Raw genomic sequence first — 14,644 nt, forward strand, 5'->3', positions numbered from 1 at the left:
CATATATACGTAGAAATACACATTCAATAGTCAAAACAGGTTTGTAAATGAATGTCTGCTGATACTTAAGGTATTTCCTGGAGGTAGGGACTGTTACATGCTGGGACTCCCAGATCTCTATAACAGCAGTCTGAAAAGTCTTCTAAGTGCATATCTGTAACTTTCTATTTATACATGCTTACACAATAAATCAAAATTCTTGTTGCATAGTATTATTTCACGCAATATTTAGATGAGAAACCAGGATTCTCTCTGACTGAGACAATGTGCTTCTCCACAGCTGACGTAGTCAGGCTCCCTCTGATTAACGGCCAAATGCAACTTTCTTTGCACAGGTCTAGGGAAAAACTGGCCCTCTAAAAAAACGTTTTGTACTTTGGGCACTCCCTCTGAAAAGTGAGATTGTCAGAGAGAGATTTGCACCCCCTGATGCAGCAGAGAGATCAGATCCCTGGGTAGCTCTTCCCCACTCCTTGGCCTTTTGTGATATTTTCAGAGATTTGCGCCTGTCCTTGGGATTGTGCTTGGATTAATCCTCATACATTTTAGGTATCAAGTTTCAAGGACTCAGACAGGGATGGGAGAAGTCAGGTTTCTGCCAGTATTCTGTATGACTTAGTTGTCGATAAGAGGCTGGACCTGACTCCACACACAAAGGTGACTTGCTCAGTATCCACCCTCTTACCACCTCTAGCCAGTGTCTTCACAGGGGGCCTGATAATACATACAGTGTGAATACTGATAATCTGAAGCAGAGCTTGCACACTTGTATTGCTTTAATTCTAGATAATGTGCTTGTGTATTCTCATAAAGTCATTGCTGGTAATGAAAACACTGTAAACTTTTTTCGGGGGTTATCTAGTGAATTACTAGTTCTGGCAGCTACGTCTTACAAATTAGGATAAAAAGGATAGCTAGGTTGTGCAGGCTAATTTGACTGCAACATCTTCCTTGCCCACTAATAATAAAATGCATAAAGATAATTGAATAAGAATTTATTTCTCCAAGCCTGCTCATTAAAACCTGGTTCAAAGGATGAAAAGGGCAAGAAAGGTGTTTCCTGCCAATGAATGAGAATAATTCTAAACACAGATGCTCCAACAAATTTAAAGGCTAATTTCTCTCTGTTGTTAAGTATACTGGTTCTTTTAACTGTGGCTTCTTAACATGATTAAAATTTCTCTTGACATGGATAAGAAAAATTCTAAACTCAGAAAGACTGAAAGAGAGATATAAAATATTTGTTAGGAAGACCCGAGAAAGACACAGCACTTTATACAGTTCTTAAATATTTTAAACCACTACCTACTTCTCAGGCTATGAACAGATGGACAATTTATGGTGTGATGGGCAAAGACAGTATCAACTTAGTGAATGCCAGCTGCTTTGCTCTAGCTGTCTACATGAGGTGGTTTTCACTTCAGCTTAGAAGTATGAATATATATGAACAGTTATCACAGAGTACCTGAAGCAGGGAATGAGCCTGCATTTGACCTTGTTTGACTGCAACTTACATGTCTATAACCAAATTAATGTAAGCAAAACTTCCACCAACTTCAGCCAAATCAGCTATTCTCAAAGTGTGTCAAGGTAAATACTATATGTTAAATTACATCAGGGTTACTCAGAGATTTAAAATTGAGTCAGAAAAGTGGTGAAATCATAATTAAAATCAGAACAAAAACAAATATCTGGAAAATCACATCACAGAGATATAGCCTGCATGGTATCTGCAAAAAGAAATTATATCTTACTAATAAGTATTTTAAATATTTTAATAGAGTAATAAGCACAGCATTTATGTGATGGTTTAAATAGGTCTTTGGAAAGTTGCAGTATAGGAATTGCTGCAGAAACTAAATAGCTGCTGCCTAAGAGAAACAGTATTGAAGGAAATAAATATCTGATTAAGAAGCAGAAAGCAATTGATTCATTTAAATCTTGCAACCAGTTTACAGAATTGCTTATGAGTCCATGTCTGGGCTCATGTTATATTCCTTAATTAACAGGCAAAGATAGAAATAGTAATGTAATGAAATTTTCAGATAACATAGTATTAGTTAAAGAATTCAGGATCAGAAGGGGCTGTGATACACTGAATTTACAAGGTGAATGGACAGTGTGATTGCAAAGAAAATTTCATGTCAATAGATGAAAATATTAAAGAAGAATTTATTTCTAAATTAAGCATATAAATTCAGAAAAAGACCTCAATACTAATGCAGACAAGCCAGTGAAGATCTTTCTTCCCTATGTAGATATATTAGGAAAAACACCGTTGCACAAATCAAAGCTGCACCTTGTCTGGAGTGTTGTTGACAAAGGTTACTTACCATGTAAGTGCTAGAGTGGGCTAGGAAAGTGCAACAAATGTCTCATAGAAAGGCAAATAGGAAAAATACACATTACCTTTTAGATTAATTAGTATGATCATGATAAGATTGAAGATCACAAATCTAAGTCAAGGGATCTTCAAAAACACCACACAGGAACTGGATATCTATATAAAATTGTCGCTTTCATAGTTCAAATTTTCATAATTAATTATTGTAAGTTTAGAAAAGGAGTTAAATTTCATGTGTCAGGACGGAACTAATTGCTTGTTACAAGAAAATAACAGGAGAATTTCTGGAAGAAATCACTTATTTGACAGTATTCAGACTAAATATCTGTTCCTGGCTCCCGCTGCATCACAAAGCTACATGGAATAAGATATTGTTGAGTAGGAAACAGTGTTTTCAAGATTTTTGGTCTTTTCTAACTATTTTCAGTATTTCAGAAATGTTCCTGATTGCTGAATAGCTAAAAAAAGAGGTCCCTCAAAATCATCACTGTCTATGGGATTAAAGAACTTCTAGTGATCTAGTTTCAAGTTCTGATAAAAGCTAAAAACAATAGAACCATCCTGGAAGTGATATCATCCCCCCCCCCCCCCCCATAAAAATACTACATTGAACAAGGTCCATCATAGTTCATAACAATTTTTTCTACCATTCCCAAAACATAAAGCATGATGGTGCTCGCTTCCAGTTTCTGGAGCAGTCGTCAGTCTGGATTCACAATCCTTGAAAATGTGATATGTATCCTTGATGTGCATATTTTGCTTTGTACCATATCTATATTAAATGGAAGTGTACAGCTGGGTTTGGATAGTGCTAGGAAAGGAAGACTGTGATTTAAGGCCATTAATATAGTCCTCTTTGAACAGGTTTGTCGATACAAAATTCTAATTTAAGGATGATACCCATCATCAGTACAGTGCAAAAAATAAAATAAATAGTTGACTTAAGAATTTGCTCTTTCTCCAAATAATCAAGGTAAAAAAAACACAGCCAAGAGCATCTCTCATATCAGAGCATCACATTTTCTAGTTCATCATTCTACTTTATTTCATGCCCTTTCCTTCCCAGCTAAAATATATTACTCACATTTGTTCTCAGCAGGTAATCTGTCTCTTTATCAGTTGTAGACCAAATTCTTTGGTAATCTATCCATCTTTTTGCTGCACTTTAGATATATTGCTCTGCTTCTGAAAAAGCAATGCAAAGGATGGCATTTTAGTATCCCAAGAATGTGCCCAGCAGTAGAAAAAAGCATGGCTCTTTTTCATTTATTCCCTGTCATCTTAAGTTTGGCTAACAGGATTTGATCAGAACAATGCTATTGGCAACAGTAGTCAGAAGAAGGTCTCTCTGTCTTTTAAGATTTGTTGAGTATTTACAATGTATTCCGTCAGAAAAAATGTGGCCAAGGTGAAATTTCAAACAGATGTCACAAGAGGATATAATAGCATCATCGTAGAAATTGGATAGACATTAAGAGGAGTTGCAGGCCCGAAAGGACCTTGCTCTGCCTGTGCTTGCCTCAGGCCCAGAACCATGGTGAGCCACATCCCATAAGCTGGCAGGACAGAAATCAGGAGAAGCACAGAGGTGCACTTGCGTGTCTGCTCATAAGCCCTATCCAGTCTTGACATCTGGGGTTTTTGCTGATTTGGGCTTCCCTCTAACACACTTAAAGTGACAATATAAGTATGCCTTTTTAAAACCATGGAGGGTTCTATAGCAGCTTCTTGGGGGAAAAAGCACTAAATCTGTAGTAATGACAGTTTTGTGAATGGCACACTTCACAGCTTTGCCATGCGTTATCACCTAGGAAAGCAGAGGACCGGATCTTGGAAACCTTGTTTGGTTTTCACTAAGTCTAGGCAAGAAAACTTTTTCTACTGCTGGGCACATTCCTGAGATACTAAAACATTATTTTCATTCTCAGAGGTAATTCTCCCACTTTAGACACCTCAGTACCCACTGTAGATACATGCACTATTTGATTGGAATCCCGAGATGACTTTTGGGGGACTTATATTCTGTCTCCAGAGTTTGAGTACTGCTCTCACAGTACAGCTTCCTCTGTGGAAACAATTCCCTGTTACTTAAACTGGGGTTAAAGTTTAAAGCAGCAGTTTCCTTACAGTCTCTTTTCAATCTGCCTTTCCACAAAACTTACGCTGTAGAATATGGAGATGGGATTGCAGTATAATCAGGTCTTGTAAATCCTCGTGTTAGGTAAAGGTTTAGAAACCTGAACATGATGTCAGGTGTTTTTTTACTCCTTATCTGTTTACCACCACAAGCTTTAATAGCAAAAAAACACATATTTCTCTTAAACAAAGGATCTTCATAGCCTTCCTCTGAACTCTCCTTACACCTTCACGCCTTCCCATTCAAATTATTGATTTTGAAATATTCACTCTGTGCCTCTATTTCCCAGTATTAGTGTCTGGGATGAAAAATGACTTTGTGACTAAAGAAGTATGAGAATATAGAAAGCTGGAATTTTCTCTCATCAATAGCAGAGCCAGGTGTCTGTGAGAGAACACTTCATCTTTCTGATTATTAGTTTCTTCATCTGGAAAAGAAATCTATTTCTATATTGCATAAGTATGTATGGTTTGTGACATGCACGCTATGTATGTGTGTGTGTTTGAATTATTTTCACTGATATTACATATTATTAACTTCAATTGTGAAAATACAGTATTTTTGTTTCCATTTCAGCTGCTGTGAAAAAGGATGGGGAGAAGAAAGGTAAATCATTTTCCCTTGACTGAAGTGTCTTTCAGGCTGTGACTGCTGTGAGAAATGTCTCTTTTATTCAGCGATACAATTGTGATGACATACACCACCTCATGTGCTACCATCAGCCAGCTTTATCTACTCCTACTGTGATAACACAGTTGTCATTTCCAGTATTGTTAGCTCCTTTTTACCACAGGCCAACACAGCCCAGTATCAGACACTTCATCTTTCTGACTGGGAAGAAAATGAAAGCCCTTTGTTACCATGTTAGGATTTGTCAAAGAGAACAAAACTGGCAATGCACTGTGCATGCTGACCTGGCTGTTAGTTCTTTGCAGAAGACCCTTTCCTAGGCGCATTTAATTTCCTCTTTTCAGATATGTATGGAGCATGCATGTAATCTTTGCTGAAGTCTTTCTTTGGCATTTTAGCAGATTAGTAGAAAAAATTGCCCAGAATCAGAATATAAAACATTACTTAATATGCTTAAAGAAAAATATACTGTATTTATCGGGCCCAATATATATATATATATATATATATAAAGATTTGCTGAGTTGAAACCTTTTTGTAATTTGTCAATTTTATTTCAAAAACAAACAAACAAAAAACATTGGCATTAAGGCATTTTTCTTTAATCTATTCAACTTTATTGATTTTTTTTTTTTTAAGAAGCCATACTTTGCTCACTATACCGGAATGTTTCCAGAAATTTTCCATAGGTTTCAGAGGATTATTTCATATTCAGCATTGAGTAAGTGAGGAAAAAAATGTCTCTTATTTCTGAAGTTTATTGATGGGGGAGCTAAGGAGGGGTAAGTGCCTCTTGTTCTTTCAAAAACATTTGGAAATTCTGTGATTCACATAGTTGAACAATGGAGCCAACCTTTACTGTCTATACATGAAGATGTTTTCCATTCTGATAATTTATTATTTTTTCCATTATCCCTACTATAGAGTTGTTAACTGAACTGGAAAAAATTTATAATCTCAACTGTTTTAACAGTTCATGAGTGAAATCTTGGCTGTGCTGATGTTAGTGGCAAAATTCCCATTCACTCCACTGGAGCCAAAATTTCATTTCATGTGTTTAACCAAATAATAAAGTTCATTTTTATTATCAAAACCAACCATGCTTAATAGGGATCAGGCAGGATATTTTGTCCAAAGATTAATTTACAACAACTGAGGCATGAAAGGTAGCACACAAAGCAGGGAGAATCAGAAAACTGGCAACTGCACTTAGAGCCAGTGGTTTTCAGACATCAAAATGCCTTCTGTGTTCACAGCCTTCAATTTATCACATGGATTGTTACATCCTTAATGGAAAGAAAGGAGTGAGGTAATTGTTAGAGGTGCTGCTTTAGTCAGGCTTGACACAGGTTATGGGTGCATTCATTTACAGAAGAACATCAAGGTAATTTGTTTGAAATACCTACTGCTTGGCTCATTTTTTTCATGGGTTAGGATTTTTTTCCTCCTTAACAACAATCTTCTCTAACAAAATTGACTAAAAATTAATTTTTAATGTGCATGCTTTGAAGTTGGATCAATTTTTCCATCACATATATTTTCTGCAAAAAACAAATAAATGATTTCCTCTGATTTCTGATTTTGTTGGAAGGATTTTACCAACAAGTAAATGTAGGATACTTTCAAGCACCTGGCTCAGGGCAGGGTGTACCTCATCTTGAGATCATCACCAACTACTCCACAGAAACATGGAGGTGCAGCCTGAAAGTCAGCTTTGGTCATTCTTGAGACATCATAATTTTATTTATTTTGGAAGTAAACCTCCCTCTGGTTTTCTGATATCATAAACTACATTGTCAGCAGGAGAGCTAGTGATTCTAGTGAAAACCATGATAGTCAAATGAAATTTTCCACTAAGGAAAACTAATTCAGGGTTGTTCCTGGCCTCAGTAGATGTATACTAAACTCGAAAAATGGAGAGAAGTAACAAAGCCTCCTCCAAAACCATGAACATCCCATGTTTTAGCTAGCTTCACACTCTTTGCAGGCCCAACATAGAAAGTATTGCTTATTATTACCTAATTTCTATTATGATAAGGTTTTATTTATTTCTGCTTATTCTGTTACAATAAAAATTGCTCCAGTCTGCATGTCTATTCCTCTGACTGGCAACTAAAAAAGGCAATGATGTTTGCTGGTTTTGCTTAGGGATACAGTATTTTTGCCCAGTTGCAAAAGTAATAGAAGTAGCCAGCCAGAGCTCCAAATTGACTTGCTCATTATCCAAAATATATAAGTAGTATGCATAGTTCAAATACCACTTTACTATTTCTCATACGAATCACCATAAACATGGCATATAGGCGCTGTACTGTATGCGAAGCTTTCTCCAATTATTCTGTCTTTTTTCAATACACACCCCTCCTCTAGAAAAACAATAACGAACAATACAGTGACAAGCCAGCACAGAAAGAGAAGATGGAATGTCATTTTCTATCAATGGTACATAGCGCAAATCAGACATAGAGGAGTTTGAAAGACAAAGAAAGAACAAAATTAAGGTGGAGAAATCTTACGTACTTCAGTGATTCACCAAATATCAGTGATACTAATAGAAACCTTAAGGCACAATTTATAAATTAAATTTACATATTAATCCTTTCTATTTAAAAGGTTAGCTCTCTAAGACTTTGTGATTGAAGTCCTAAGACTTGTGACCAAAGCTTCAGCTTCCAGCATCGGATATGACTTCTTTCAATGTGTGTGGGAGAGAGGCCACGTCATAGAAATGTGTAAAAAGTTGACAGTTCCTAAATGGTGAAAGGTAGCAACTTTTTGCTTGAGTAAGGCAGTTCCTAAAATCCCCAAGAGCAAATCTGGCTACCAGTACATGAAAATTTTTAACCCTTGCTCATAATTCAAAGTGCTGCAAGCAGGGATTCAAGTGAATTACAGTACACACCTGTACTGGTGATTTGTGACAAAGCCCATCAGCCTCAGGGCATCTCCAAAAAACAATAAATAGAGCTATAAGACAAAAAGAAATTCAACACTTTTTCAGTTTCAAGTGCTCTTTTGAAACAAAAAGAATGTTAATATTTTTTAAATCAAACCAGTATTTTTGTATTTCAGTAATATTTCATAATTACAGAGAGCTTCGAAAACTCTTTGTGTGAAATGTAGCCAGATTAAAGCAAATTTCAAGGTTTCTGAGTTCTGCATAAAATGGAATTTCTCATTTCAGTTCACAGCTCTTATACCTTATTGATATCTGACTAGAGAGGGCATAGACTAAGATGGGGATGTCAAGCAAGCAGCCTTAGTAAGTTCTCTCTCCAGGTCAGCTTGCCTTAAGATTCTTTGCTTCTGTGATTCTAATGACCCATTTAACCGCCGAAGAATCCTTGTGGGCTGTGCATTCACATGCATATATGTAAGAACAGTCTCATTGTTTAAAGTGAATTATGAACCTCAGTTGCCAGAAGTTGCTTTCTCCAGGCTCCCTGCAGTGAGAGAGAGATATTGTCTTGCTTCTGAGGGCAAGTCAGAATCCACCTCTAATTCAGGATAGTTGCCTTCTGGGAGTGCCATCTCCTATATAAACTACATAGAGTTAGATGTTACGAGTACTTGCAAGCTAGTTGGATGCAGAAGCAAGTTGCCTGTTGCTAACATGTCTCCCGTTCTGATTTTCAGCATTATCGCTCTGGCAGCTTGCTCTTCAATTTGTTTAATAGTTTTTAGAAAAAATACATTCATCTGACAAGTTTCATAGATAACAATTTGACAGGAAGGTATGTAGGATCACATTTTAACCTTTTCCTAATAAACAGATCATGGTGTAAAAAACTGCATATAGTCTGAGTGTAGCTAATATCAAAAAATGCAGAAAATGGGCAAAGCATGTACATTCCATCTCCAAACTACATATTTTTGCCAATCCAGTAAAGGAAAATTTCTTTCAATTACTCCTGGCAATAATACCCCATCCATTGCTTGGCAACTGCTGCTGTGCATACAGACCGTGGTATAAACTGGCCAAGGCACAGCAGTGTCCTTTTTCAATGTATATAAAAATCAAGATGCTTTCCAAAGTAAAAGAGAACTGGGCAGTAATGCACTTCAGAACTGCTTAGCTTTGGAGTTGACCAGAAAACTGGAAGACAGCCTTCTCATTCATAGAGGAAACGATCATGGCAGGATGGGTTTTCTACTCAGCTGTGAGTACCAGCAGTGTAACACGAACCACACTTTCACAGGTAGTTTTCTAATATGCCTCATTCTACAACTGCAAACTGTATTACACAGCCTGCTAACAGAATGTGTACTCCTAAAAAAAAAAAAAAAAAAGAGAGAGAAAAAAAATGGTAGAATGGTAGAAGAGCATTTGCTTTAAAACTAGTCGCATGCTACTATGCTGTCTAAACTAGCAGCGCTATTTTGACTACAGTTAGGGTAGGCATCTCTCTCGAGAGGTTAAAGTTACTGAATTAGCCACAAGATGGAGCCCAAAAGACCTTCGAGCCAGTAGTTAACATTGCCTTCCTGATTCAGATTAAGAACTAAGTAACGTTGGTTTACTGCAGAACACTTCACAGGAGCCTTAAACTACACACAAGGTGTTCCTCAGTGTTAATCCGGTCCTACCTGAAGATTTTTTTTCATTTTGTAGATGACTGGCCATACATTAGTATTTGACTTCCCCAGGTGAAGCAACAAAACCCTGGCATTTTCAAGGAATAATGATGTCTGAAGCATTTGCATGAAACATGGAAGATGTTTTGAAAAGTCTGCATCATTTAGCTGAAATTTGCTTGACCTCTGTTCACCTCATCTCAGCTACTTTGGGGGTTATAAATAATTTATGTTCATTTTGCAGGGTTATGAGAGACTTACTGGTCTGTACAACCTCTGTCACGTCTGTACAACCAATGGCCAGATCTTGAGGGACCAGGCTCATGTACTTTCCATGTTGCAGATATTTCAGTTAGGATAAGACATGACCAGAACACACCCTTCAAAGTACCCACTCAATATAAATAGAAAGCAGGCAGAGGAATGATGAGTGCAGTGGGCTCAAGACTTTTCACTGCATTCATAAATTTAAAGAACTTTCTTAGATCCTCAGATAAATTTAATCATTACACTTGAACTCAAGAAAACATAGATGTCTAAAATTAATCAGCTACATAAAAGCTATTCACCCTAATTTCACTTTAGAGTTAATGGAGAGAAATAAGCATCTGCAGAGAGTATTTCAACTGTTTCAAGTATCTGTCAGAATACAAAGAATTGCCCCATGGATATAACTATATTTCCAACTTGACTATAACAAGGAACACAGTTTAGGTTTGGTTAAGGCACATAAAAGTAATGATGCTAACTTGCATCAGTGTAATTTTTTTCTTTAAATACCCACAAATTTATTCTCAATGCATTTTATTCTCAAAATATTTTATCTAAACCTTGTCACTGGCTACACCTTTGTAATCCATTCAAGTTAAAATTGAGATTATACTTTTTTTGTATCTTATGTAACAACAAACCTGCAAAATAATTCATACTGATAGACCTGGCATAGCATTTCAATTGCTGTTATGATTACAATTTGTGTTAATCATTCTTACTTGCCTTGAAGTACAACAGTAATTTATTCAGCCCCTGTTACCAATAAATGGAGACAGTTAAACTAGTATTTTAATGATTATGAAACAGCTGTGATTTCTGTAGAAAAAGTAATCTCTGTAATTGGTGGCCTCTGTTGCTACCGTAAGTTAGGTATAATACGTGTATATTGGCATAATGTCAGCAACACTCTCACCTGTCAATCAGCGTAATATGCTTAAACACCTGGATATCCATATAACACATGGTTAATTGACTAAAAATTTCCCCATGGGATAAACTATTACTTTATTGCTCTGAGTAAAGATGTCTGCAAATGAATGCTCAGAGGTGTTCTATTCAAATAAAATTCCAGAATGAATAGTTTTTCTGGTGATAATCTACATTTCCTTTTTTATCTGTGCAGACATCACTTTCAGAAATGTGCTCTTATAACGTTGCAATTAAAGCAAAACCAGTGATCAGCAGCGCTTCATGAAGAATGATGATGGCTTAGGATGCTCTCTAGAAGCTAGTCTTTAACCCTCTCCTTTAATCACCATATTAATTTCAGTAGCGCACTGTTAAAAGTCCATCTTTTTGAAAGCTAATCATTTTTTACTGTTATTCACCCCTAATATCAACTAATCTCTCCTCCAAAATTCTTATTTTCTAGATTTTCATGAGGTCATCTTATTCTTCATAGAATCATAGAATAGTTAGTGTTGGAAGGGACATTAAAGATCATCTAGTTCTTCCCCCCCTTGCCGTAGCCAGGGGACACCCATCACTAGACCAGATTGCTCAAAGCCCCATCCAACCTGGCCTTACATACGTCAAGAGTTGGGGGTGGAATTCCAGGTATTCCAGGGAATTCTTGTCTCACTGGCAATTATTTTACATTTATTTAATAATGTATGCAAATATCTACTCAGCCATGATTATGCTTTCACAAATCCAGTCATAGTTAAAGAAGAGCTCAACAAAGGAGTTTATATTTGAGGTATTTGCGTGGAGTCTGGCACCTTTTGCAAATAACAGGCATTATGAAATAGACTAAAGATTCAAATATTAATGAATATTAATATCTGCAAGAGGTGTTCATTTTGGCTTCAATTGTTTATATAGAATGGTGAACACACTATTTCTGCTCAAAAAGTGTCAATATTCAGAAAAAAAAAGTCATCACTTTAACATCCAACATACCTCAGTCTGCCCGATTTCGCTCAGTTACCATTTATGAGTCAATAATTTGTGTTGCAATAAAGCATGGCCTGAGCTTGGCTATGTTTTGCCTTAGCTATATGCAAACATAAAACTAATATTTCTAAAAGTGAAAGCTTTTTAAGCATATTGTCCCTCATCTGTATGTTCCCATCCCACAATTTCAGGGAAGAGCACATGAAAACGCCAGAAGCTGAGGATGATATTGAGAGGAAGCTCTACAGGTCTTTCGCCACACATGCCTAAAGATGAATACATTAACGCGGCACATGTACCTCATCTGCATTTGACTGAAATTTCGTTCTTTCCAGCTCCATCGATGGAAGATTTGTCCTCCTGGGATTTTAAAACTTGTAGCACTTTAGAAGACATTAGATTTCAGTGTAATTGTACAAGATTGCTGTTTCAACAAGACTTACATTTCCCAGTGCATTTCTATTGTTTAACAGACAAACTGGGAAACAGAGAAAGATTGGAATCATTACTGATGCTCCCTACAGGCATGCATCTCAGATTCAACTCGAGCCAATTCCTCTCATTAAAAATCACTTAAAAATATCAGAAATGTCTGTACTTTTTTCCTACTTTTACCACATTTATGCCATACTAAAGTTTCTCCCTTCCCTTGTCTTTCTGAAATATTTCCTTTTTTTTTTCCCCAGTTTGTATTAAATACTCTTCAATTACCAGTTAAAAATAAGTCTTAAAAAACAAGTTGCTCTAGACAACAACAGCAAAATCCCCCAAGACCAAGAGTCAGCTCATTCTTCACTACACAGCCCCGAGGTATAAGGCAAGCCAAACAGCAAAGACATAAACATGCTAACTGTATGAAGGCATATATCTTGGACCAGGTTACTCTGGTAATGGAAATAAAGCAGAAGAAAATGCGAGAGCACCCTGACAGCTTTTTTGGTTGAAAGCAAAGATAGAAAGATAAGCCTGTTACAAGTGAATACCCTACAGGCTCTAATAACAGTGGTTATTTATTAATATAATGGAGAACCATGGCATTTTAGGAAGGTTTGCCTTAACCATTTACCCTATTATCGTTATTAGTCAGAAGACTCCTGCTGAAACAGTGGTCCAGCTGTGGTGCTGCACAGACCTAGATGAGCACCCCCTGCTAATGAATGAGTGAGAGCACTACCTGGAACCTCAAGTTCTTTGTTTCCCTGCAAACCTTTCAGATAGCCTTAGATAAATCACTTAGTATTTCATACCTGCCATGTTTGTGTGGGATAATACTCCATGAACTTATGGAAACCTCTACAGATATCCTGGAAACCAATAGGTTTAAAGTAAACCAGAAATGTAAAATGAATACTGTCGGGAATTAAGAGAACCTTTAAGGACAAGGCTTGCACAGCATGAACTTTAATATAATTATACAAGTTCCTCTATTAACCACACCATCACATTCTTCTTGCTTGCTTTCTATGACCCATCCATCTATTGGCCATACAATGTCAAGGCAATTTTTTAACATAGAGCAAGGGTCAGGGTGAGCACAGGCCATTCTCTTTATTGAAGGCTTGCTGCAGGTGATCTGTTTTGTGAGGAGTCATTTTTTTTTTGACATATGCTCATTAGACTGTTGTGTTTCTTTTTTTTGCACAGCCTGCCAGCTGCTCAATCAGCCAGCAGGACTTGAGTAGGACACAGGCAGATATGAGAGACCAGGTCTGCTGATCTAGAAACCTTGTGGGAACATTTGACTTCTCCTTTGAATGACAAAGGGTACAGACAATAACTTCACAGAGGCAGGGAGCTGCTTTTGAACAGCGATAAATCCTAATAATCCCCTTTTTCCCTGAAGATGATATAATCTAAGACATTCTGAACCATCCCAGTGTAAAGAATATGTTTTATTATGGTTGACTTTTCGATAATACAGTTGTTCCACAGTCTGTAAAACCTTGAACTGACAGTTTTATTCAACTTGAAATTAAAAACACACTGATGATTAGGCAGACTGATGTGGCATCTTAAGTTCTTGCAGACTACAGAATGAATTTTCAAGGAGGAATGCCCATTAGTTTGTGTAAGGGCCAATTTTTTTGTTTGTCTACAGCTTATTTTCAGGGAGAATGGACTAACTTAGCTTGAATAAGGAAAGCAAAGATTTATCCTTCATCATGATGTATAAACTGGAAGGTTAAGGCACAAATCTTGGGAATTACATTAAAAGACTGCTATTGATCTTGATTCCTCTTTTGGCCTGCAATGTTGTTACAGATAAACATCATGGGTGTGTTCTGATGCCAAGTCCAAATCCTCTTAAAGAGTTTGTGCTCTCTTTAATGAGAGATGATCCAGGCTCTTAGCCTGATGGAAAGTAACTTTCTTACTTATACATGTAAATATCCAATTAGAAATAATTTTCTAAGCTACAGCATATATTATTATTTTGTTATTCTTCGTTAAAAAATAATAATAAAAAAATAGTTCTGGCATTGCTTTCATTTCCTGCACAACATATTCTTTTCTTACAGAGTGTGCACACTCACAAATATATTTGCTGTCTGAACAGCAAATGACTGTTATCCAGATGGAAAATAGATGTGTTATAATCAAAAAGCATGTTCTGCTTTTAGCCTCACCAATTTATGGTTCAATAAAACAGAGGATTTTGTTTCTGAATCCATATCAGAAACTAATTTACAAAATTACACCGTATATAATTAATACCCTTCTGGCATTCAGAATAGGATGGTAAGGTCAAAGAGTTTATAGAGAAAACAGCTGTACAAGGTAGTGCACCA

General features: G+C 36.6%; 1 protein-coding gene across 2 annotated transcripts in view; it reads left to right on the forward strand.

Annotated features, from left to right (window-relative positions):
• The window catches only part of TRDN (triadin), a 227,868-nt gene that overhangs the window by 177,226 nt on the left and 35,998 nt on the right, over positions 1 to 14,644 (forward strand). For both annotated transcript variants that reach the window (XM_065680964.1, XM_065680963.1), the window contains exon 29: positions 5,058 to 5,087. In XM_065680964.1, the coding sequence (XP_065537036.1) occupies positions 5,058 to 5,087 (30 nt within the window). The remainder of the gene's footprint in view (positions 1 to 5,057; positions 5,088 to 14,644) is intronic.

The sequence above is a fragment of the Lathamus discolor genome, chromosome 5 (assembly GCF_037157495.1).
Source record: "Lathamus discolor isolate bLatDis1 chromosome 5, bLatDis1.hap1, whole genome shotgun sequence".
Taxonomy (NCBI): Eukaryota; Metazoa; Chordata; class Aves; order Psittaciformes; family Psittacidae; genus Lathamus; species Lathamus discolor.